Raw genomic sequence first — 26,861 nt, forward strand, 5'->3', positions numbered from 1 at the left:
ACAATAATACAAAGGTATAGTAGGAAGCCAGTGATATACACAAAATCAATAGAAAGTGACTTCAGTGCTGTAAACAGGATCTCCGTATAACGTGCTTACGTGGTGCTTTCGCAAATATTGTGACGTGACTATAGTGCTAATCCTTAAAATGATTAAGTGACACTAATGGATGAAGTGACACTAATGTGATATAACAATAGATGATGGTTCACGTGCTGTAAATGAAGTCAAAGTAAGGGTGCTTGGTAGTGCTACTACAAACACTGTAGTGTGATACCAGTAATGACCCAGTAATGACTGGGTGACAGCAAAAAACTATCCAAAATAAAAATAGCAGTGATATAAATACAATAATAAATAGGAAATAATAAAAATGTATAACAGGGATTTAAGGCATATAAGGACTGGTGGAAAAGTCCATGACTATGATGAGTAATCTTGGTGCAAACAAAGCAGCAATAGAGTTCATAAAAAGGTGGTCCAGGTGCTGTCTTGTGATAGGTGCCCACTCGGGTGATGACAACACCTACGGTGAATAGTGGATGATTTAGAAATGATATTTCTGGGTGTGCTACACCCTTACCTTACTGCTGTAAGGTTAGAGCATAAAAGAAGGAACTCCTATGGATCCCGCAATCATTCAGGGCAGGGGCAGACTGGCAACTTTCGGCCCAGGGGGCAAGTAAAAACCAGAGGCCCTTTGTACAGCTAATCAGCCCCACTTTCACTCAACCCCCCCTCCCCCTTCCACTCTCACAGGGGTAGGAGCGGAGATGATTTCATGTTGCAGCCGAGATGTTTTAATGTTACCGCGGCAACAGCTGATGCGGTGTAACATTACAACACACTACCCGTGAAAATTCCCTACCCTCCGGAGCTCTGAGCATGCGCAATGGTAACCTGCTCAGCTGATCCATGACGTAGGTGCGACGTAGGTGCACCGGAAGTGACGAGGGTAGGGAATTTTCACGGGTAGGGTTTTTTCACGGAACACCTGGGTGACCTATGGTTAATATCTAAGCCTTTATTACCCATTTTCTGTATGGTATTTTGGGTCTACAACTTGTGATGAGCACATGTAATTTATATCCCGATGTTGTGGGGATCTACTGACGCGTTTCGTCACACCGGACTGTTCTCAAAGGATTTTGCCTTTGCCGGGGTGACCTATGGTTAATATCTATGCCTTTATGACCCATTTGCTGTATGGTATTTTGGGTCTAAAACTTCTGATGAGCACATTAAATTTATATCCCGATGGTGTGGGGATCTATCTGCTGCCTTGATCACTCATATCACTTTGGATCGTCAACTTCACCTCTTCACTTGGGACTCACCAATATTTATTAATTTCACATCTAATTTTTATTACCTTTATTGGACTTTTTGCTTTGTCAGCGCTGAACTTTATGTATATAACATTTATTGTTTTATTCACCTACCATGTGAGTAATTAAATGTTGTACCCTCATTAAATGTACCCATATTGCTACACTTAGAGGCGCCTCTCTTCTCTTTTATACTTAGTTGTGATATGACGCTACTTGTATATGAAGACATCGCTTGTTTATCAGAACAAACAGAATTAAGACAATTTTCTTGTCTTGCAAAACGCTCTGAACCCAAGTTAAGCCTCGTACACACGTACCGATTGTTGGCCGTAAATATTCGGCCGACGACCGATCGGCCGATTGTAGGCTTGTTAGTATGATGCTTCCGACAGCCGACAGCGCATTTTCGGCCGAACAGAATCTGTCGTGCAGGCATTAAAATTTTTGTTGGCCAACACCAGAACGGCCGATTGTTCGCCAGTCAGTACAGAATTCGGCCGACAAACAGCCGATTAGCAAGACTGGGCATGCTCAGAAAAGAAAAAAGACAAGGAATGTTAACCATCACATGACATCACTTCTGCAGTCGGCTGTTGTTGGCCGACAAAATTCGTGTGCAGTCTTTTACAGTTTTCAACAGACACGACAGACCTTGGACAAAAGACGGCCGATCGTTCGGCCGACGATCGGTACGTGTGTACGAGGCTTAACTTTCAGTCCAAGGTTTTACTTTATTGTCTTCTTACACATCAGCTTCAGAGTCAGACAGATCCTCATCTTGTAAGTGGGGCAATGTGGATTTCCGTACCACGCGGGCATACTCCTCTGCCTTCTTAGGCAGTTCCTGAATATTCTTATCCACCACATCAACAAGGGTTTCCACAGACAGCGGAATTGACAAATAAACCAGCAGTCGCAACAAGCACTGGCGAGAACATTTCATCACTTTCTTGGATCTAAGAATGAATAAAGCAAAACGCTGGTTCATATTCTCTTACTGATATTGGTAGCTAGTGTTCTGTTTAACCACATGCCACCCGCTCACCATCAAATGACGGGGGGGGAACGGTGCGGCTCTCGTTCTGGGAGGACATCAAATGACAGCGCCCCTAGAACGGCCGCTCTCGGGGGGCGCAGTGATCACGGCCGCGCCATGTTCCTAGGACACAATCGGATTGCCGCAGGCAGCTTGGCTGTCTGGGTCCCTCCTGAGTCGGTGGTGGTGAGTCCCTGTGGATGTGCAAGTTCCCTCTTTCTGCCACAGCAGTGCTTTTGGTGTGCTGGGACCTGTGGTGCCACCGGTGGGGTGGTGGGGATTTTTTACAGCTTTTTTTTTTTTTCTAGATTTTGCTGGCGGTCCCTGGGTTAACCATGGAGTCCCTGGAGCATGTGTCACCACCTGACCCACTCTCAGAAGCTGCGGGACCCTCTGGGTCTCAGTCCACCCTGACGGCCGTGACGGCGGTCCTGAAATCACTGGTGTCAAAAGTTGATATGGCCCTTCAACATAGGCCTGGCAAAAAGCATCCCCCGCCTTCACCTGCAGGGAGGCTCCATAGAGAGGTGGGGGGCACAGTGATTACACATGGGAAGGAGGGAGGCTCCATAGAGAGGTGGGGGGCACAGTGATTACACATGGGAAGGAGGGAGGTTCCATAGAGAGGTGGGGGCACAGTGATTACACATGGGAAGGAGGGGGGCTCCATAGAGAGGTGGGGGCACAGTGATTACACATGGGAAGGAGGGAGGCTCCATAGAGAGGTGGTGGGCACAGTGATTACACATGGGAAGGAGGGAGGCTCCATAGAGAGGTGGGGGCACAGTGATTACACATGGGAAGGAGGGAGGCTCCATAGAGAGGTGGGAGGCACAGTGATTACACATGGGAAGGAGGGAGGCTCCATAGAGAGGTGGAGGCACAGTGATTACACATGGGAAGGAGGGAGGCTCCATAGAGAGGTGGAGGCACAGTGATTACACATGGGAAGGAGGGAGGCTCCATAGAGAGGTGGGAGGCACAGTGATTACACATGGGAAGGAGGGAGGCTCCATAGAGAGGTGGGGGCACAGTGATTACACATGGGAAGGAGGGAGGCTCCATAGAGAGGTGGGGGCACAGTGATTACACATGGGAAGGAGGGAGGCTCCATAGAGAGGTGGGGGGCACAGTGATTACACATGGGAAGGAGGGAGGCTCCATAGAGAGGTGGGGGCACAGTGATTACACATGGGAAGGAGGGAGGCTCCATAGAGAGGTGGGGGCACAGTGATTACTCATGGGAAGGAGGGAGGCTCCATAGAGAGGTGGGGGGCACAGTGATTACACATGGGAAGGAGGGAGGCTTCATAGAGAGGTGGGGGGCACAGTGATTACACATGGGAAGGAGGGAGGCTCCATAGGGAGTAGAGTGGAGGGGGAGGCACAGTGATGGGAAGGAGGGGGGCTCCATAGAGAGGTGGGGGGCACAGTGATTACACATGGGAAGGAGGGAGGTTCCATAGAGAGGTGGGGGCACAGTGATTACACATGGGAAGGAGGGAGGCTCCATAGAGAGGTGGGGGCACAGTGATTACACATAGGAAGGAGGGAGGCTCCATAGAGAGGTGGGAGGCACAGTGATTACACATGGGAAGGAGGGAGGCTCCATAGAGAGGTGGGGGGCACAGTGATTACACATGGGAAGGAGGGAGGCTCCATAGAGAGGTGGGAGGCACAGTGATTACACATGGGAAGGAGGGGGGCTCCATAGAGAGGTGGGGGGCACAGTGATTACACATGGGAAGGAGGGAGGCTTCATAGAGAGGTGGGGGGCACAGTGATTACACATGGGAAGGAGGGAGGCTCCATAGGGAGTAGAGTGGAGGGGGAGGCACAGTGATGGGAAGGAGGGAGGCTCCATAGAGAGGTGGGAGGCACAGTGATTACACATGGGAAGGAGGGAGGCTCCATAGAGAGGTGGGAGGCACAGGGATGGGAAGGAGGCTCCATAGAGAGTAGAGAGGGGGGGAGGCATAGTGATGGGAGGAAGGGAGGCTCCATAGAGAGGGGGGAGGGGCACACAGCCAGGCTCTGACTGACCAGCACAGCGGGCGCTATTCATATCTGCTGCCCTCTGGCTGCATGATTGACAGTCGAGGTAGTAACTCGTCTCCGCCTATCTTGCCCCTCAGCCAATCGCAGTAGGAGCGTATCCCCAGGCGTCCTATCGGCGGCGGCGGTGAGGAAAGAGCTTGGCGTTTCCCCGGCAACCAGGAAGTGTGGCGGAGCAGCTGTGAAGAGAGAGAGGAGCCGGAGCCCGGAGGAGATATGAGGCGGGAGCGGCGGCGGAGGCTGCTGGTGCTGTGCGGGCTGCTGCTGGCCGTCATTGTCATCTTCAGGTCAGAGGAGGACTGGGGAACCTATGAGGGGGGAGGTGACAGGCGGGGGGCGCACACTGAGCTTCTATTTACTCCTATCTCCTTCCATTCCATGGAGACATGCAGGTCACAATCTATATCTATTACTGTGTCCCCACTGAGGGGGCATATATAAGATATGTGTGTATGTGTGTATATATATATATATATAAGTTATGTCCCCACTAAGGAGATTTTTCTTCACTTCCTTTCTTAGTGACACCAGGACAGGAAGTGGGTGAAATTGCCTCAGTGGTGACATAACTTTCAATTGTTCAATAAAAATAATATAAAAACACAGACATACATATATTGCAAGCTATATCCCCACTGAGATTTCCCCCACTTCCTGGCCTGGTGTCACCAGAAGCAGGAGGGGGAGGGGGAGGGGTCTAACCCTTCATTGCTCTGTCCCATACTGAAATAAAAGTGTGAATAGAATCCTCCCATACATGGATGTGGAATGGTCGGGTTCAGCAAGGACTGGATGTGTCCATCCATGTATTGGGGGTGTACAGAAACTGATCGGTCTGTATAACCAGCCTGTCAGGTTTTTCCTGATTGGTCAGTGCTTTGGTCTAACTCCCGATCACTGATCCGTGTATTGTGATGGGGGGGGGGGGGGGGGTTTACCTGATAACACGCGTGAACCGGACTGAGAAACACACAGGACTCTTTTTAAAAAGCGCGGCCGCTCCGCACATGTGTGACCCCCGATGCAGGGAGGAGGCCGCCTGTCACATGGTATGCGATTCCAATGCAGTTCAAAACGCATCCCATTCCCGTATTATGTGAGCACAGACTTAGAACAAAATCTATTTATATATTCTTCTATTGGTTATAAAACACATCGGATAAAATCACATTTCTTTATAAATGAAGGCCAACTTGTATTCTACTGGTAGAGAAAATCACAATTATGGCCGCGCTCACCCCTGAGATTTGTTCATCTCATAAAACGCTCATCTCTGAGGTCTCAGAGCACCCAAAAAGCAAAATCCCATTCATTTCTATGGTCCCTGGTCACATCTGAGCGTTCTGTTACCTGAAGTTTTAAAAATGTACATAGGCTTCTTTTTTTGGCAGATTACAGGCGTTTTTGTTAGATGTCAATGACTGCCTCCAAACTGATACCAATGATTGGTCACTATTCCTCCCACTGACACCAATGATGGGGCACTATTCCTCTCACTGACACCAATGATGGGACGCTATTCCTCCCACTGATACCAATGATGGGGCACTATTCCTCCCACTGACACCAATGATGGGGCACTATTCCTTCCACTGATACCAATGATGAAGCACTATTCCTCCCACTGACACCAATGATGGGGCACTATTCCTCCCACTGACACCAATGATGGGGCACTATTCCTCCCACTGACACCAATGATGGGGCACTATTCCTCCCACTGATACCAATGATGGGGCACTATTCCTCCCACTGACACCAATGATGGGGTACTATTATTTTGAGGGGGACAGTAAATTTACACTGTTATACAAGCTGTACACTCACTACTTTACATTGTAGCAAAGTAATTTCTTCAGTGTTGTCACATGAAAAGATAGAATAAAATATTCACAAAAATGTGAGGGGTGTACTCACTTTTGTGAGATAATGTAGATTGTAAGCTCTAAGGAGCCCTCTGTTTCCTCCTGTACTGAAGTGTATTGTAACTGTAATGTCTGCCCTCCATGTTGTAAAGCGCTGCGCAAACTGTTGGCACTTTATAAATCCTGTATTATAATAATAATAATAATATTCAGTATAGATAACAATACATTTATACAGAATATTGTTGGCTAGATAGAAGTATTGTGATGCCAGGGAGTCACAGCTGCAGTGTAATTTGGCCTGCTGAGACGCATTTGTTTTGCGTTTTTACATGCACATGGGTAACATTTTTAAAAGGTAAAATATTAATAATGAAAATGTTTTGATAAATGGGCCTATAGACGGGTAAATAAAGAGTATTTTATTGTGCTGCAGTCTAAACATGCAAGAACCCTTCTTCTGTATCAATGTATCCATACTGTGTGTATAGAATGTCTCTGTAGATTTCTGTATACAATGTATCAATATATATGTCTAATCCTGGCTGTGGTCAGATTTGGAGCAGAGATCAGTGCGGTGCGCTGCGGTTGGGGAATTGTAGATAAGGAAGTGTTGATGGAGACGCACAGAGGACTTGTCAGCAGGAGAGATTCAGCAAACACCAAGGTCCCATTTCTCATCGAGGTGAACGCTGAAATGTCCCGGCGTCCGTTGTGTAGGGGGCGGAGCTTTCCATTGTTACAGTGCAGGGCATTATTTACCTTTTTTTTTTTTTTTTTTTTTTTTTTTTTTTATTCTTTAACCACTTAAGGGCTGGAAGATTTGCCCCCTTAACCACTTAAGCCCCCGGCCTATTTTTGCCACTTTTTGTTTACAAGTTAAAATCAGTATTCTTTGCTAGAAAATTACTTAGAACCCCCAAATATATATATATAATATAATATAATATAATATTATATTATATAAATATATATATATATATATATTTTTTTTTTTATTTAGCAAAGACTCTGGAGAATAAAACGGCGGTCATTGCAATATTTTTTGTCACGCGGTATTCGCGCAGCGGTCTTTCAAACGCCATTTTTTTTTTAAAAAAATTACAAAAAATCACATTTCACTGCATTTAAAAAATACTAAACAGTAAAGTTAGCCCATTTTTTTGTATATTGTGAAAGATGATGTCACGCCGAGTAAATAGATACCCAATATGTTACGGTTTAAAATTGCGCCCCCCCGTGGGATGGCGACAAACTACGGTCAATAGAGATCTCCATAGGCGACGCTTTAAAATTTATTTAACGGTTACCAATTTAGAGGTAGAGTTTAGCTCTTTTTTAAAATTATTGCTCACTCTCTGGCGATCGCGGCGATACCTCACATGTGGGGTTTGAACAGCAATTTAATTTGCGGCTCGACTTCCGTATACGTTTTTTTTTCGTGCGCGAGCTAACGGTGACGGGGGCGGCTAACATTTTTTTTTTTTTTCCTATTTATTTTATTTATTTATTTTTTTAAAAAATCTGATCACTTTTATTGCTGTCACAAGCAATGTAAACCTCCCTTGTGACAGCAATATGCAGTGACAGGTACTCTTTATTGAGGGATCGAGGGTCTAAAAGACCCCAAACCCCTCCACTGCACTTCCCTGTATTCAAAACGCCGAAAACAGCATTTTTTAATACAGTCACTTTTTGAATCTGCTGCCTTTAGCAGCAGAGTAACCCGGAAGTGACGTCATGGACGCCACCTCTGGGTTACGTTATCAGAGACCCGATCAAAGCCGCATCCGGCTTAGATCGAGACTCCATCCAGCCAGCGGACGTGCCGACTGGTTGCTTGGGTCTCCCGGTGGCTCCGGTTCACACTAGTGCAATGCCAGACATTGCATGTGATTCGACAGGACACCGGTTCACACTAGTGCGATGCCAGACATCGCATGTGATTAGACAGGATACCGGTTCTCACTAGTGCGATGCCAGACATCGCATGTGATTAGACAGGACACCGGTTCTCACTAGTCCAAAGCCAGACATCGCATGTGATTCCACAGGACACCGGTTCTCACTAGTGCGATGCCAGACCTCGCATGTGATTGGACAGGACACCGGTTCTCACTAGTGCGATGCCAGACCTCGCATGTGATTGGACAGGACACCGGTTCTCACTAGTGCGATGCCAGACATTGCATGTGATTCGACATGACACCGGTTCTCACTAGTGCAATGCCAGACATCGCATGTGATTAGACAGGACACCGGTTCACATTAGTGCGATGCCAGACATCGCATGTGATTCCACAGGACACCGGTTCTCACTAGTGCGATGCCAGACAACACATGTGATTGGACAGGACACCGGTTCTCACTAGTGCGATGCCAGACATTGCATGTGATTCGACAGGACACCGGTTCTCACTAGTGCAATGCCAGACATCGCATGTGATTGGACATGACACCGGTTCTCACTAGTGCAATGCCAGACATCGCATGTGATTAGACAGGACACCGGTTCACATTAGTGCGATGCCAGACATCGCATGTGATTCCACAGGACACCGGTTCTCACTAGTGCGATGCCAGACAACACATGTGATTCGACAGGACACCGGTTCACACTAGTGCGATGCCAGACATCGCATGTGATTCAACAGGACACCGGTTCACACTAGTGCAATGCCAGACAACACATGTGATTCCACAGGACACCGGTTCTCACTAGTGCGATGCCAGACAACGCATGTGATTCAACAGGACACCGGTTCACACTAGTGCGATGCCAGACATCGCATGTGATTCAACAGGACACCGGTTCACACTAGTGCGATGCTAGACATCGCATGTGATTCCACAGGACACCGGTTCACACTAGTGCGATGCCAGACATCGCATGTGATTCAGCAGGACACCGGTTCTCACTAGTGCGATGCCAGACATCGCATGTGATTCAGCAGGACACCGGTTCTCACTAGTGCGATGCCAGACATCGCATGTGATTCAGCAGGACACCGGTTCTCACTAGTGCGATGCCAGACATCGCATGTGATTCAACAGGACACCGGTTCACACTAGTGCGATGCTAGACATCGCATGTGATTCCACAGGACACCGGTTCACACTAGTGCGATGCCAGACATCGCATGTGATTCAGCAGGACACCGGTTCTCACTAGTGCGATGCCAGACATCGCATGTGATTCAGCAGGACACCGGTTCTCACTAGTGCGATGCCAGACATCGCATGTGATTCAGCAGGACACCGGTTCTCACTAGTCCGATGCAAAAAGTTCACAACATATGGTCAAACCACAGAAGGAAAAAATAAATAAATATGTAACCAGTTAAAGAGGAAATGCGTGACCTTGAAATATAATATCACAATCCCAACATTTAGAGGATGGAAAATCATTAAACAGATAGGCCAAAGGAAGGCTCAGGCTTTCAAGGCACAACCGTATAACCACTGGGAAAGACCAACTGCCGCATTGGACGTCACATCTTCTTAATTTTTCTATAGCTGTAGTGAAGACATGGAACAGAAGAATAGAGAGGCAGCGAGAAAGTAGAGGAGTCAAGATAGAAAGGAGTATAGAAGAAAGGGAGGGGGAGAATGGAAGAGGGAGAATAAAAAAAAAACAAACGGGGCCTTTTTTTTTTTTTGGTTTTCACTGGAATCGGATCGCATGGATGTTCACACCTATGCGATCCAATTCCTGCACTGCGGTCTATGAACCAATCTGGGGGTGTGATTAACTTTACATTGACATTCTCAGCGATTCGCAGATCTCAGTGTGAACCACTGTGCAATTCTGGTGCAATGCAGGAACCGGCACTGAATCGCAGGGTTTCCCGCATCACACCAGTGTGAACTGAGACTAAAGGCCTGGACACACGATACGAAAATCGGAGGGGAAATTTCGTCCGATGAACGATCTGCCGATTTTCGGATTGTTAGTATGGTGCTTTCGACAGCCGATTACGGATTTTCGGACGACAAAATCTGGATATGCAGGCTATAAAATTCTTATCGTACGTCAACACAACGTCCGATTTTTGTTTAATTAGTACAGTTTTCATCTGAAAAAAAATTTAAGAGCAAGGCATGATCAGAGAGGAAAGAACACATAGAAAGCAATCCAACACATGACATCACTTCTGAAGTAGAATTCTGTCGTACGGGAATTTGCGTATGAAAATAAACTCTTCACTTTCCACATCAGACTAGCATGTAACAAAAATCGGATCGTTCGATAATCTGATCGTGTGTACGGGGCTTAAGGCTGAGAATGGAGCGATCAATCAACTCTGATTGCTTTGTTCTCAGTGACTGTCAGTGGAGGGGGGCGGGAATCAATCAGCTCTGATTACTTTGTTCTCAGTGACTGATTCCCGCCCCCCTCCACTGACAGTCACTGAGAACAAAGCAATCAGATCTGATTGATTCCCGCCCCCCTCCACTGACAATCAGATCTGATTGCTTTGTTCTCAGTGACTGTCAGTGGAGGGGGGCGGGAATCAATCAGCTCTGATTGCTTTGTTCTCAGTGACTGTCAGTGGAGGGGGGCGGGAATCAATCAGCTCTGATTGCTTTGTTCTCAGTGACTGTCAGTGGAGGGGGGCGGGAATCAATCAGCTCTGATTACTTTGTTCTCAGTGACTGTCAGTGGAGGGGGGCGGGAATCAATCAGCTCTGATTGCTTTGTTCTCAGTGGAGGGGGGCGGGAATCAATCAGCTCTGATTGCTTTGTTCTCAGTGGAGGGGGGCGGGAATCAATCAGCTCTGATTGCTTTGTTCTAAGTGACTGTCAGTGGAGGGGGGCGGGAATCAATCAGCTCTGATTGCTTTGTTCTCAGTGGAGGGGGGCGGGAATCAATCAGCTCTGATTGCTTTGTTCTCAGTGGAGGGGGGCGGGAATCAATCAGCTCTGATTGCTTTGTTCTAAGTGACTGTCAGTGGAGGGGGGCGGGAATCAATCAGCTCTGATTACTTTGTTCTCAGTGACTGTCAGTGGAGGGGGGCGGGAATCAATCAGCTCTGATTACTTTGTTCTCAGTGACTGTCAGTGGAGGGGGGCGGGAATCAATCAGATCTGATTGCTTTGTTCTCAGTGACTGTCAGTGGAGGGGGGCGGGAATCAATCAGCTCTGATTACTTTGTTCTCAGTGACTGTCAGTTGAGGGGGGCGGGAATCAATCAGCTCTGATTACTTTGTTCTCAGTGACTGTCAGTGGAGGGGGGCGGGAATCAATCAGATCTGATTGCTTTGTTCTCAGTGACTGTCAATGGAGGGGGGCGGGAATCAATCAGCTCTGATTGCTTTGTTCTCAGTGGAGGGGGGCGGGAATCAATCAGCTCTGATTGCTTTGTTCTCAGTGACTGTCAGTGGAGGGGGGCGGGAATCAATCAATCAGCTCTGATTGCTTTGTTCTCAGTGACTGTCAGTGGAGGGGGGCGGGAATCAATCAGATCTGATTGCTTTGTTCTCAGTGACTGTCAGTGGAGGGGGGCGGGAATCAATCAGCTCTGATTACTTTGTTCTCAGTGACTGTCAGTGGAGGGGGGCGGGAATCAATCAGCTCTGATTACTTTGTTCTCAGTGACTGTCAGTGGAGGGGGGCGGGAATCAATCAGCTCTGATTGCTTTGTTCTCAGTGGAGGGGTGCGGGAATCAATCAGCTCTGATTGCTTTGTTCTCAGTGGAGGGGGGCGGGAATCAATCAGCTCTGATTACTTTGTTCTCAGTGACTGTCAGTGGAGGGGGGCGGGAATCAATCAGCTCTGATTGCTTTGTTCTCAGTGGAGGGGTGCGGGAATCAATCAGCTCTGATTGCTTTGTTCTCAGTGACTGTCAGTGGAGGGGGGCGGGAATCAATCAGCTCTGATTGCTTTGTTCTCAGTGACTGTCAGTGGAGGGGGGCGGGAATCAATCAGCTCTGATTGCTTTGTTCTAAGTGACTGTCAGTGGAGGGGGGCGGGAATCAATCAGATCTGATTGCTTTGTTCTCAGTGACTGTCAGTGGAGGGGGGCGGGAATCAATCAGCTCTGATTGCTTTGTTCTCAGTGACTGTCAGTGGAGGGGGGCGGGAATCAATCAGCTCTGATTACTTTGTTCTCAGTGACTGTCAGTGGAGGGGGGCGGGAATCAATCAGCTCTGATTGCTTTGTTCTCAGTGGAGGGGGGCGGGAATCAATCAGCTCTGATTGCTTTGTTCTCAGTGGAGGGGGGCGGGAATCAATCAGCTCTGATTGCTTTGTTCTAAGTGACTGTCAGTGGAGGGGGGCGGGAATCAATCAGCTCTGATTACTTTGTTCTCAGTGACTGTCAGTGGAGGGGGGCGGGAATCAATCAGCTCTGATTACTTTGTTCTCAGTGACTGTCAGTGGAGGGGGGCGGGAATCAATCAGATCTGATTGCTTTGTTCTCAGTGACTGTCAGTGGAGGGGGGCGGGAATCAATCAGCTCTGATTACTTTGTTCTCAGTGACTGTCAGTGGAGGGGGGCGGGAATCAATCAGCTCTGATTACTTTGTTCTCAGTGACTGTCAGTGGAGGGGGGCGGGAATCAATCAGATCTGATTGCTTTGTTCTCAGTGACTGTCAATGGAGGGGGGCGGGAATCAATCAGCTCTGATTACTTTGTTCTCAGTGACTGTCAGTGGAGGGGGCGGGAATCAATCAATCAGCTCTGATTGCTTTGTTCTCAGTGACTGTCAGTGGAGGGGGCGGGAATCAATCAGCTCTGATTGCTTTGTTCTCAGTGACTGTCAGTGGAGGGGGGCGGGAATCAATCAGCTCTGATTGCTTTGTTCTCAGTGACTGTCAGTGGATGGGGGCGGGAATCAATCAGCTCTGATTACTTTGTTCTCAGTGACTGTCAGTGGAGGGGGGCGGGAATCAATCAGCTCTGATTGCTTTGTTCTCAGTGACTGTCAATGGAGGGGGGCGGGAATCAATCAGCTCTGATTGCTTTGTTCTCAGTGACTGTCAATGGAGGGGGGCGGGAATCAATCAGCTCTGATTGCTTTGTTCTCAGTGGAGGGGGGCGGGAATCAATCAGCTCTGATTGCTTTGTTCTCAGTGACTGTCAGTGGAGGGGGGCGGGAATCAATCAATCAGCTCTGATTGCTTTGTTCTCAGTGACTGTCAGTGGAGGGGGCGGGAATCAATCAGCTCTGATTGCTTTGTTCTCAGTGACTGTCAGTGGAGGGGGGCGGGAATCAATCAGCTCTGATTACTTTGTTCTCAGTGACTGTCAGTGGAGGGGGGCGGGAATCAATCAGCTCTGATTACTTTGTTCTCAGTGACTGTCAGTGGAGGGGGGCGGGAATCAATCAGATCTGATTGCTTTGTTCTCAGTGACTGTCAGTGGAGGGGGGCGGGAATCAATCAGCTCTGATTACTTTGTTCTCAGTGACTGTCAGTGGAGGGGGGCGGGAATCAATCAGCTCTGATTACTTTGTTCTCAGTGACTGTCAGTGGAGGGGGGCGGGAATCAATCAGATCTGATTGCTTTGTTCTCAGTGACTGTCAATGGAGGGGGGCGGGAATCAATCAGCTCTGATTGCTTTGTTCTCAGTGGAGGGGGGCGGGAATCAATCAGCTCTGATTGCTTTGTTCTCAGTGACTGTCAGTGGAGGGGGGCGGGAATCAATCAGCTCTGATTACTTTGTTCTCAGTGACTGTCAGTTGAGGGGGGCGGGAATCAATCAGCTCTGATTACTTTGTTCTCAGTGACTGTCAGTGGAGGGGGGCGGGAATCAATCAGATCTGATTGCTTTGTTCTCAGTGACTGTCAATGGAGGGGGGCGGGAATCAATCAGCTCTGATTGCTTTGTTCTCAGTGGAGGGGGGCGGGAATCAATCAGCTCTGATTGCTTTGTTCTCAGTGACTGTCAGTGGAGGGGGGCGGGAATCAATCAATCAGCTCTGATTGCTTTGTTCTCAGTGACTGTCAGTGGAGGGGGGCGGGAATCAATCAGATCTGATTGCTTTGTTCTCAGTGACTGTCAGTGGAGGGGGGCGGGAATCAATCAGCTCTGATTACTTTGTTCTCAGTGACTGTCAGTGGAGGGGGGCGGGAATCAATCAGCTCTGATTACTTTGTTCTCAGTGACTGTCAGTGGAGGGGGGCGGGAATCAATCAGCTCTGATTGCTTTGTTCTCAGTGGAGGGGTGCGGGAATCAATCAGCTCTGATTGCTTTGTTCTCAGTGGAGGGGGGCGGGAATCAATCAGCTCTGATTACTTTGTTCTCAGTGACTGTCAGTGGAGGGGGGCGGGAATCAATCAGCTCTGATTGCTTTGTTCTCAGTGGAGGGGTGCGGGAATCAATCAGCTCTGATTGCTTTGTTCTCAGTGACTGTCAGTGGAGGGGGGCGGGAATCAATCAGCTCTGATTGCTTTGTTCTCAGTGACTGTCAGTGGAGGGGGGCGGGAATCAATCAGCTCTGATTGCTTTGTTCTAAGTGACTGTCAGTGGAGGGGGGCGGGAATCAATCAGATCTGATTGCTTTGTTCTCAGTGACTGTCAGTGGAGGGGGGCGGGAATCAATCAGCTCTGATTGCTTTGTTCTCAGTGACTGTCAGTGGAGGGGGGCGGGAATCAATCAGCTCTGATTACTTTGTTCTCAGTGACTGTCAGTGGAGGGGGGCGGGAATCAATCAGCTCTGATTGCTTTGTTCTCAGTGGAGGGGGGCGGGAATCAATCAGCTCTGATTGCTTTGTTCTCAGTGGAGGGGGGCGGGAATCAATCAGCTCTGATTGCTTTGTTCTAAGTGACTGTCAGTGGAGGGGGGCGGGAATCAATCAGCTCTGATTACTTTGTTCTCAGTGACTGTCAGTGGAGGGGGGCGGGAATCAATCAGCTCTGATTACTTTGTTCTCAGTGACTGTCAGTGGAGGGGGGCGGGAATCAATCAGATCTGATTGCTTTGTTCTCAGTGACTGTCAGTGGAGGGGGGCGGGAATCAATCAGCTCTGATTACTTTGTTCTCAGTGACTGTCAGTGGAGGGGGGCGGGAATCAATCAGCTCTGATTACTTTGTTCTCAGTGACTGTCAGTGGAGGGGGGCGGGAATCAATCAGATCTGATTGCTTTGTTCTCAGTGACTGTCAATGGAGGGGGGCGGGAATCAATCAGCTCTGATTACTTTGTTCTCAGTGACTGTCAGTGGAGGGGGCGGGAATCAATCAATCAGCTCTGATTGCTTTGTTCTCAGTGACTGTCAGTGGAGGGGGCGGGAATCAATCAGCTCTGATTGCTTTGTTCTCAGTGACTGTCAGTGGAGGGGGGCGGGAATCAATCAGCTCTGATTGCTTTGTTCTCAGTGACTGTCAGTGGATGGGGGCGGGAATCAATCAGCTCTGATTACTTTGTTCTCAGTGACTGTCAGTGGAGGGGGGCGGGAATCAATCAGCTCTGATTGCTTTGTTCTCAGTGACTGTCAATGGAGGGGGGCGGGAATCAATCAGCTCTGATTGCTTTGTTCTCAGTGACTGTCAATGGAGGGGGGCGGGAATCAATCAGCTCTGATTGCTTTGTTCTCAGTGGAGGGGGGCGGGAATCAATCAGCTCTGATTGCTTTGTTCTCAGTGACTGTCAGTGGAGGGGGGCGGGAATCAATCAATCAGCTCTGATTGCTTTGTTCTCAGTGACTGTCAGTGGAGGGGGCGGGAATCAATCAGCTCTGATTGCTTTGTTCTCAGTGACTGTCAGTGGAGGGGGGCGGGAATCAATCAGCTCTGATTACTTTGTTCTCAGTGACTGTCAGTGGAGGGGGGCGGGAATCAATCAGCTCTGATTACTTTGTTCTCAGTGACTGTCAGTGGAGGGGGGCGGGAATCAATCAGATCTGATTGCTTTGTTCTCAGTGACTGTCAGTGGAGGGGGGCGGGAATCAATCAGCTCTGATTACTTTGTTCTCAGTGACTGTCAGTGGAGGGGGGCGGGAATCAATCAGCTCTGATTACTTTGTTCTCAGTGACTGTCAGTGGAGGGGGGCGGGAATCAATCAGATCTGATTGCTTTGTTCTCAGTGACTGTCAATGGAGGGGGGCGGGAATCAATCAGCTCTGATTGCTTTGTTCTCAGTGGAGGGGGGCGGGAATCAATCAGCTCTGATTGCTTTGTTCTCAGTGACTGTCAGTGGAGGGGGGCGGGAATCAATCAATCAGCTCTGATTGCTTTGTTCTCAGTGACTGTCAGTGGAGGGGGCGGGAATCAATCAGCTCTGATTGCTTTGTTCTCAGTGACTGTCAGTGGAGGGGGGCGGGAATCAATCAGCTCTGATTGCTTTGTTCTCAGTGACTGTCAGTGGATGGGGGCGGGAATCAATCAGCTCTGATTACTTTGTTCTCAGTGACTGTCAGTGGAGGGGGGCGGGAATCAATCAGCTCTGATTGTTTTGTTCTCAGTGACTGTCAGTGGAGGGGGGCGGGAATCAATCAGCTCTGATTGCTTTGTTCTCAGTGACTGTCAATGGAGGGGGGCGGGAATCAATCAGCTCTGATTGCTTTGTTCTCAGTGACTGTCAATGGAGGGGGGCGGGAATCAATCAGCTCTGATTGCTTTGTTCTCAGTGGAGGGGGGCAGGAATCAATCAGCTCTGATTGCTTTGTTCTCAGTGACTGTCAGTGGAGGGGGGCGGGAATCAATCAATCAGCTCTGATTGCTTTGTTCTCAGTGACTGTCAGTGGAGGGGGCAGGAATCAATCAGCTCTGATTGCTTTGTTCTCAGTGACTGTCAGTGGAGGGGGGCGGGAATCAATCAGCTCTGATTGCTTTGTTCTCAGTGGAGGGGTGCGGGAATCAATCAGCTCTGATTGCTTTGTTCTCAGTGACTGTCAGTGGAGGGGGGCGGGAATCAATCAGCTCTGATTGCTTTGTTCTCAGTGACTGTCAGTGGAGGGGGGCGGGAATCAATCAGCTCTGATTGCTTTGTTCTAAGTGACTGTCAGTGGAGGGGGGCGGGAATCAATCAGATCTGATTGCTTTGTTCTCAGTGACTGTCAGTGGAGGGGGGCGGGAATCAATCAGCTCTGATTGCTTTGTTCTCAGTGACTGTCAGTGGAGGGGGGCGGGAATCAATCAGCTCTGATTACTTTGTTCTCAGTGACTGTCAGTGGAGGGGGGCGGGAATCAATCAGCTCTGATTGCTTTGTTCTCAGTGGAGGGGGGCGGGAATCAATCAGCTCTGATTGCTTTGTTCTCAGTGGAGGGGGGCGGGAATCAATCAGCTCTGATTGCTTTGTTCTAAGTGACTGTCAGTGGAGGGGGGCGGGAATCAATCAGCTCTGATTACTTTGTTCTCAGTGACTGTCAGTGGAGGGGGGCGGGAATCAATCAGCTCTGATTACTTTGTTCTCAGTGACTGTCAGTGGAGGGGGGCGGGAATCAATCAGATCTGATTGCTTTGTTCTCAGTGACTGTCAGTGGAGGGGGGCGGGAATCAATCAGCTCTGATTACTTTGTTCTCAGTGACTGTCAGTGGAGGGGGGCGGGAATCAATCAGCTCTGATTACTTTGTTCTCAGTGACTGTCAGTGGAGGGGGGCGGGAATCAATCAGATCTGATTGCTTTGTTCTCAGTGACTGTCAATGGAGGGGGGCGGGAATCAATCAGCTCTGATTACTTTGTTCTCAGTGACTGTCAGTGGAGGGGGCGGGAATCAATCAATCAGCTCTGATTGCTTTGTTCTCAGTGACTGTCAGTGGAGGGGGCGGGAATCAATCAGCTCTGATTGCTTTGTTCTCAGTGACTGTCAGTGGAGGGGGGCGGGAATCAATCAGCTCTGATTGCTTTGTTCTCAGTGACTGTCAGTGGATGGGGGCGGGAATCAATCAGCTCTGATTACTTTGTTCTCAGTGACTGTCAGTGGAGGGGGGCGGGAATCAATCAGCTCTGATTGCTTTGTTCTCAGTGACTGTCAATGGAGGGGGGCGGGAATCAATCAGCTCTGATTGCTTTGTTCTCAGTGACTGTCAATGGAGGGGGGCGGGAATCAATCAGCTCTGATTGCTTTGTTCTCAGTGGAGGGGGGCGGGAATCAATCAGCTCTGATTGCTTTGTTCTCAGTGACTGTCAGTGGAGGGGGGCGGGAATCAATCAATCAGCTCTGATTGCTTTGTTCTCAGTGACTGTCAGTGGAGGGGGCGGGAATCAATCAGCTCTGATTGCTTTGTTCTCAGTGACTGTCAGTGGAGGGGGGCGGGAATCAATCAGCTCTGATTACTTTGTTCTCAGTGACTGTCAGTGGAGGGGGGCGGGAATCAATCAGCTCTGATTACTTTGTTCTCAGTGACTGTCAGTGGAGGGGGGCGGGAATCAATCAGATCTGATTGCTTTGTTCTCAGTGACTGTCAGTGGAGGGGGGCGGGAATCAATCAGCTCTGATTACTTTGTTCTCAGTGACTGTCAGTGGAGGGGGGCGGGAATCAATCAGCTCTGATTACTTTGTTCTCAGTGACTGTCAGTGGAGGGGGGCGGGAATCAATCAGATCTGATTGCTTTGTTCTCAGTGACTGTCAATGGAGGGGGGCGGGAATCAATCAGCTCTGATTGCTTTGTTCTCAGTGGAGGGGGGCGGGAATCAATCAGCTCTGATTGCTTTGTTCTCAGTGACTGTCAGTGGAGGGGGGCGGGAATCAATCAATCAGCTCTGATTGCTTTGTTCTCAGTGACTGTCAGTGGAGGGGGCGGGAATCAATCAGCTCTGATTGCTTTGTTCTCAGTGACTGTCAGTGGAGGGGGGCGGGAATCAATCAGCTCTGATTGCTTTGTTCTCAGTGACTGTCAGTGGATGGGGGCGGGAATCAATCAGCTCTGATTGTTTTGTTCTCAGTGACTGTCAGTGGAGGGGGGCGGGAATCAATCAGCTCTGATTGCTTTGTTCTCAGTGACTGTCAATGGAGGGGGGCGGGAATCAATCAGCTCTGATTGCTTTGTTCTCAGTGACTGTCAATGGAGGGGGGCGGGAATCAATCAGCTCTGATTGCTTTGTTCTCAGTGGAGGGGGGCGGGAATCAATCAGCTCTGATTGCTTTGTTCTCAGTGACTGTCAGTGGAGGGGGGCGGGAATCAATCAATCAGCTCTGATTGCTTTGTTCTCAGTGACTGTCAGTGGAGGGGGCAGGAATCAATCAGCTCTGATTGCTTTGTTCTCAGTGACTGTCAGTGGAGGGGGGCGGGAATCAATCAGCTCTGATTGCTTTGTTCTCAGTGACTGTCAGTGGATGGGGGCGGGAATCAATCAGCTCTGATTGTTTTGTTCTCAGTGACTGTCAGTGGAGGGGGGCGGGAATCAATCAGCTCTGATTGCTTTGTTCTCAGTGACTGTCAGTGGAGGGGGGCGGGAATCAATCAGCTCTGATTGCTTTGTTCTCAGTGACTGTCAGTGGAGGGGGGCGGGAATCAATCAGCTCTGATTACTTTGTTCTCAGTGACTGTCAGTGGAGGGGGCGGGAATCAATCAGATCTGATTGCTTTGTTCTCAGTGACTGTCAATGGAGGGGGGCGGGAATCAATCAGCTCTGATTGCTTTGTTCTCAGTGACTGTCAGTGGAGGGGGCGAGAATCAATCAGCTCTGATTGCTTTGTTCTCAGTGACTGTCAGTGGAGGGGGGCGGGAATCAATCAGCTCTGATTGCTTTGTTCTATGTGGAGGGGGGCGGGAATCAATCAGCTCTGATTGCTTTGTTCTCAGTGACTGTCAGTGGAGGGGGGCGGGAGCAGCCAGCTCAGGCTCTCAGTAGCCGGGTGCCGGTCCAGGCATGTGGGCGGATCCCAACCATATGGTCGCAATGCTTCCTGAGCCTCCATCTGCTCTGTGATGTCAGCCGGGTTCAGCCCGCTGTGTGCTGAAAACGGGTCACAGGGGTGCACAGGAGAAGTACAAACAAAAGCTTTGGCTTTACTTTCTCATTAACTGATCCCACACAAGTTGCTCCGACTTTGGAAAAGATTCCTGCACTACTTTGGTCTGACTTGGATGCGATTTCAGCCCTTGTATAAGCTCCTAAATAGCATTCAAGTTGGAAAGAAGTCGCAGGGCTAAGTCGCAGGCAACGTTGAACGACTTTGCCATGACAGCAGCCTGAACCGAACCGATTTCTTGCTAGGGAAATCGTTGGTAATTTTTTTTTTTTTTTGCTCGCTGATTTTACAGTAATTTGTAGCTCAGTCGTTCTGCCATTGTATTTGGACAACGTTTGATGTTGGTGATAAATTTCCCAGCGACAGTCGCTCTGCTTCGCTCCAATGCCATCTCCCAATGAAAGAAGGATGCCAACACGGATCTATGCAGGAAAAGTTGTGGCGCCGGTATACGGAGCACGCGCATCGATTGACACGTCTTTGTATTGTATTGTATACGCTCTGCTACATTCAATCACTAAATCATCATTCTAGAAGTTTTATTTCAACATCTTCTTCTTAAATTACATTTGAATTGCTCTATAATTTGGGTCGCTGTAATGAGTTACCCGTGGAGGGTGGTGACTGGCACATGGCCTCCAGCAAGGTCACATTACAAGGAGTGACTGTGAGTGTATATGACAAAGAAACCTTCTTCTGAGAAATCTGACCGCATCTCTGCACTCGCTGTCTGCTCACCCTATACACACTGCAATAAGAAGGCAAATGCAGTCACTATTCAACAAATAGTGATTGCAAAAATGATTCCATACAGTAAGAGTTTCCCCTGCTTTGTGCTTACGTGGGAAACTGTTTATGGTAAAGGTAAGAAAAGCACAAACTGGATATTTCTGCACATTCCAGGTGATAGACGTGATCTATCCTGCAGCAGTTTATCTGAACTAGATCAATGCTCCTCTAATCTGATCTAAGGGTCGGTTCACACCATGAATCTCACAGCTACAAGCTCTGCATTCCTGCCTGGTTCACATGCAATCCAGGTGCAGAGCCATGTCTGCCCAGTCATTAGAATAGACTGAAACTGCGCCCAACCGCACAAAAAGTGGTGCATGCACCATGCAATCCTGTGCAGGCAAAAGCACTGCCCTTGGGCTGTACTGACACTCGCTGCAGATAGCAAATGCAGTGCTTTTTTAACATTGTGCGGGAAACCCTCACGGAACGCAGCTTTCCCGCACTGAGTTCTAGTGTGAACTGGCTCTAAGCCTAGGTATGAATCGCACAGGAGTGCGCACCGCATTCCTCTGCATTTCACATGGGATTCAGTGCGGTGAGATTTGAGTCCATTCATTTTGCATGCAATGTATGTACTTTATTTTACTGACATTTGATGGCCTCATACATAGATTGCATACAAAGTCTGAGTAAGGTAAACAATCCGAACAAAAAACTCACTACTTTTCATGCAAAACAGTAATGGCCACTTGTATGAAATACAACCTTCTTGTGCAAATTAAACTAAACAATTTTAATTCTGCTCACATCTGCTGCTACTACCACCACTGCCACTACTACCACCACCACCACCACTACAACTACTACTACTACTTCCACTTCTACTACTACTACTACTACTACTACTACCTTCACTTCTACTACTACTTCTTCTGCTACTACCACCACTGCCACTACTACCACCACCACTACAACTATTACTTCCACTACTACTTCTACTACCTTCACTTCTACTACTACTTCTGCTACTACCACCACCACCACTACTACTACTACAACTTCCACTTCTACTACTACTACTACTACTTCCATTTCTTCTTCTACTACTACTACTACCACCACCAAATACTACCACTTCTGCTTATACCACTTCTAGTTCTACTACTACTACCACCACTACTACTCCTCCTACTACTACTACTGCCACTTCTAGTTCTACTTCCACTTCTACTACTACTACTACCACTTCTAGTTCTACTACTACTACCACCATCACCACTGATACTTCTACTACTACTTCTAGTACCACTTCTACCACTACTTCTTCTACTACTACTATCTTCACTTCTACTACTACTTCTACTTTTACTACTACTACTTCTACTTTTACTACTACTACTTCTACTTTTACTACTACTACTTCCACTTCTACTACCACTACTTCTACTACCACTTCTAGTTCTACTACTACTACCACCACCACCACTACTACTTCTACTACTACTACCACTTCTAGTTCTACTACTACCAGCACCATCACCACTACTACTTCGACTTCTAGTACCATTACTACCACTACTATCTTCACTTCTAGTACTACTACCACCACCACAACTACTGCTTCCACTTTTATTACTACTACTACTACTACTACTACTTACACTTCTTCTACTACTTCTAGTTCTACTACTGCTACCATCACCACCACTACTACTACTTCTTCTACTACTTCCACTTCTACTAATACTACTACTACTTCCACTTCTACTAATACTACTACTACTTTCACTTCTACTACTACTACCACTTCTAGTTCTTCTACTACCACCACCATCACCACTTCTACTTCTACTACTAATTCTAGTACCACTTCTACCACTACTACTACTATCTTTACTTCTACTAACACTTCTAGTTCTACTACTGCTACCATCACCACCACTACTACTACTTCTTCTACTACTTCCACTTCTACTAATACTACTACTACTTCCACTTCTACTAATACTACTTCCACTTCTACTAATACTACTACTACTTCCACTTCTACTAATACTACTTCCACTTCTACTAATACTACTTCCACTTCTACTAATACTACTACTACTTTCACTTCTACTACTACTACCACTTCTAGTTCTACTACTACTACCACCACCATCACCACTTCTACTTCTACTACTAATTCTAGTACCACTTCTACCACTACTACTACTATCTTTACTTCTACTACCACTTCTACTTCTACTACTACTACTCCCACTTCTATTACTACTTCTACAACTACTATCTTTACTTCTACTTTTACTACTTCCACTACTACTACTACTTCTACCACTACTACCACTTCTACTTCTACTCCACCCCCCACCCACCTCCTGCACCACTCCTTGGTTCTACCCCCCACCCACCTCTCAGTACCGCCCCTTAACAATTGTGGCACTAAGTAACTTGTATGGAATTTGTTAATGATAACAAAAAAAAAGTAGTAAAATAAATCCCCTGCAGCCAGCAACAATAGACCACCCACAACAAAATACCTCCCCCCAGCAACCAAAGATCTCCAACAGCAATAACAGATCTCCCTGCAGCCAGCAATAGTAGACTCTCCAGCAGCCAGCAACAACTGACCCAGCAACAGTAGATCCCCCACCAGCAACAACAGACTTCCTTAGCAACAATACCCTGTCCCGCAGCACACAATGTTACCTTCATAAAATGCACTTTAAACCACTTTAAGTGGAAGTTAAAAGAGACGTATGGACTTTTTTTTGCACATGTATACTTATCTAGGTGGATGCAGCATCGGTCCCCCACTGGCTCTGACACTGAGAACTGAGCGATCATTGAGTAAAGAGCAGCTCTCTGCCCCCCTGTGCTTACTGGAGTGCAGACGGGGGGGGGGGAGCGGCTGGCTCAGGCTCTCAGCGGGAGTCGGGTGCTGGTCCCGGTATTTAGGCGGATCCCAACCATATATATGGTCACAATCTTTCCCAATGAGTTTTCTACCGCTTTAAGAACCCCCCCCCCCCCCCCAGACCAAAAGTACCAATTGACTCGCGCAGTGCAGGCACAGCCCCAATGCAAGGGAACATTTTTTAGTTGGTGTTAAATGTGGAGATATAATAATGACTCCTAGTTGCACATTCTCAGCTGGGACTACAGTCACACGTGAAGACGCAACATTTAGGGGCGGCACTGAAATCCCTCCTAGTAAGAAGGCAGCTGCTGCACCCACCAGCCCTAGGATGAGCCTGTGGGTTCCCATTGCCTCTCTGCATCAGGGGGTCAATCTGTAGGGGGCTCAATAAGTGCTCTTTATCCAGAATTTTGGGGAAGCGATGGGATAGAGACAGTGGTGGAAACGTTTTATAAATGTTCAATCATAGAGCAGCTAGAAAAAAGATGTAAAGGTGAACATTCATTTAATGATCCGTTTGTTACTACTTTATAATTAGGTTTGAGCAAGAGTCCGTTCTTTTCCTGCTGAGTATAAAAAGCCGGCACAGGTTCTAACTTCTAACCCTTCCACACTCCACCCAACAAAAAAATAAAGTTGGCTACAGTTGGACTTTAAATTCTTATAACTAAACAAGATTGAATTTGATGCGGGGAGCCCGGACTATTCCTTATGTTTATATAAATGTCAGCCCAGTGAAACGTGATTCACAGAGCAGCCCAGGATTCCTACGGATGAAGTAATGCAATGCAAATCAAAGTGGCCACATTTGCATCTAGATTTGGGATAGATTTTCATCACACAAATTATTGATCTGTGTCCTATTATTGGGCTTTCTTAGATCAGTGGTCTCCAATCTGCGGGGGGCTGGGTGCTGCCCTTTGCTTGCTTTTATCTTCTCCTGGGGCAATATTGCTCCCATCATTAGAAACAGTGGGGCATAATTCCTGCCACTGACCCCAATGATGGGGCACTAATACTGACACCATGGGTGGGGCACTATTCCTTCCACTGACTCCAATGATGGGACACTATTCCTCCCACTGACACCAATGATGGGGCACTATTCCTCCCACTGACACCAATGATGGGGCACTATTCCTCCCACTGACACCAATGATGGGGCACTATTCCTCCCACTGACACCAATGATGGGGCACTATTCCTTCACTGGCTCCAATGATGGGGCACTATTCCTTCCACTGACACCAATGATGGGGCACTAATACTGACACCATGGATGGGGCACTATCACTGACACCAATGATGGGGCACTATTCCTTCCACTGACACCAATGATGGGGCACTAATACTGACACCATAGATGGGGCACTATTCCTTCCACTGACTCCAATGATGGGACACTATTCCTCCCACTGACACCAATGATGGGGCACTATTCCTCCCACTGACACCAATGATGGGGCACTATTCCTCCCACTGACACCAATGATGGGGCACTATTCCTCCCACTGACACCAATGATGGGGCACTATTCCTCCCACTGACACCAATGATGGGGCACTATTCCTCCCACTGACACCAATGATGGGGCACTATTCCTCCCACTGACACCAATGATGGGGCACTATTCCTTCCACTGGCTCCAATGATGGGGCACTATTCCTTCCACTGACACCAATGACGGGGCACTAATACTGACACCAATGATGGGGCACTATTCCTTCCACTGACCCCAATGATGGGGCACTAATACTGACACCATGGATGAGGCACTATTCCTCCCACTGACCCCTATGATGGGGCACTAATACTGACACCATGGATGGCACCAATGATGGGGCACTATTCCTCCCAATTATACCATAAATGGGGCACTATTACTGGCACCAATGATGGGGCACTAATACTGGCACCAATGGTGGGTCACAATTACTGACACCAATAATGGGACACTATTCCTCCCACTGACACCAATGATGGGGCACTATTCCTCCCACTGACACCAATGATGGGGCACTATTCCTCCCACTGATACCAATGATGGGGCACTATTCCTCCCACTGATACCAATGATGGGGCACTATTCCTCCCACTGACACCAATGATGGGGCACTATTCCTCCCAATGACACCAATGATGGGGCACTATTACTGACACCAATGATGGGGAACTATTCCTCCCACTGACACCAATGACAGGGCACTATTCCTCTAAATAATACCATTGATGGGGCACTATTACCCCCCACTGATGCTAATGACAGGACACTATTATTGACACCAACAATGAGACATTATTCCTCCCTCTAATATGAATGATGGGGCATTGTTTACTCCCAGCTCTCACCAGCAACTCATGCCAGGACATTTTCTTCTCCCGCTGGCCACAGTCCAGTTCAGTCCAGTATAGTTTGAAGGACAGTAACCTTTGTTTATAAAGGTTGGAGGCCCCTGCATTGGGTAATCAGAGGGGGGCAGAATTTTATAGCTGAACTTCAGTTGGATGTGAAAGACACAAATGAATGCCATTCTGTAATCGTTATTACATCATTTCATTTATTTATCAAATGTAAGCAGTTAAAGTTCCAGAATCTATCCTGGTGTGAGCGTCTTGCAGCCCCTGAACAGCAGAGCTGGAGTGTGAGAAGCAGTCCAAGGAGCCAATCAGTTCATGAGAAGCATGCTGATAGGGGTAAAGAGCAGAGTGACAGAGAGATGAGATCATTACTGTGCTGCTTCTTCTTTTACTGTCCAGTAACAGACGGGAGGCGGAGGAGAATCCAGGATGACCTGGGCTCAGAGGAAGTGGGTTGAATGATGCTGGCCAGCAGACGGTAGCAATTTATATTGTAAAGCACTGTGCAAACTGTTGAAGCTACATAATCCTGCATAATAAGAGGGAAATCTCTGGAAAAAAAAACCTAAATGTTAGTTTTGTTATTGTATTGTTCAGTAGGCTTTTCTTCTTTCTTATTTTTGGGTGGAGTCCTCCTTTAAATGTCACCAGTTTTATTTGAATGCAAACAGATAAACTGATAAAATAAAA

At 47.9% G+C, this 26,861-nt stretch overlaps 1 protein-coding gene across 1 annotated transcript in view; it reads left to right on the forward strand.

Annotated features, from left to right (window-relative positions):
* Window positions 1-4,589: 4,589 nt before the first annotated feature.
* Window positions 4,590-26,861, forward strand: part of GLB1L2 (galactosidase beta 1 like 2) — a 95,556-nt gene continuing 73,284 nt past the window's right edge. The window contains exon 1 of the mRNA XM_082273720.1: window positions 4,590-4,709. Coding sequence (XP_082129846.1) covers window positions 4,639-4,709 — 71 coding nt within the window. The 5' untranslated portion in view covers window positions 4,590-4,638. The remainder of the gene's footprint in view (window positions 4,710-26,861) is intronic.

This window comes from Pelophylax lessonae (assembly GCF_965119305.1).
Source record: "Pelophylax lessonae genome assembly, chromosome: 12".
Lineage (NCBI taxonomy): Eukaryota > Metazoa > Chordata > Amphibia > Anura > Ranidae > Pelophylax > Pelophylax lessonae.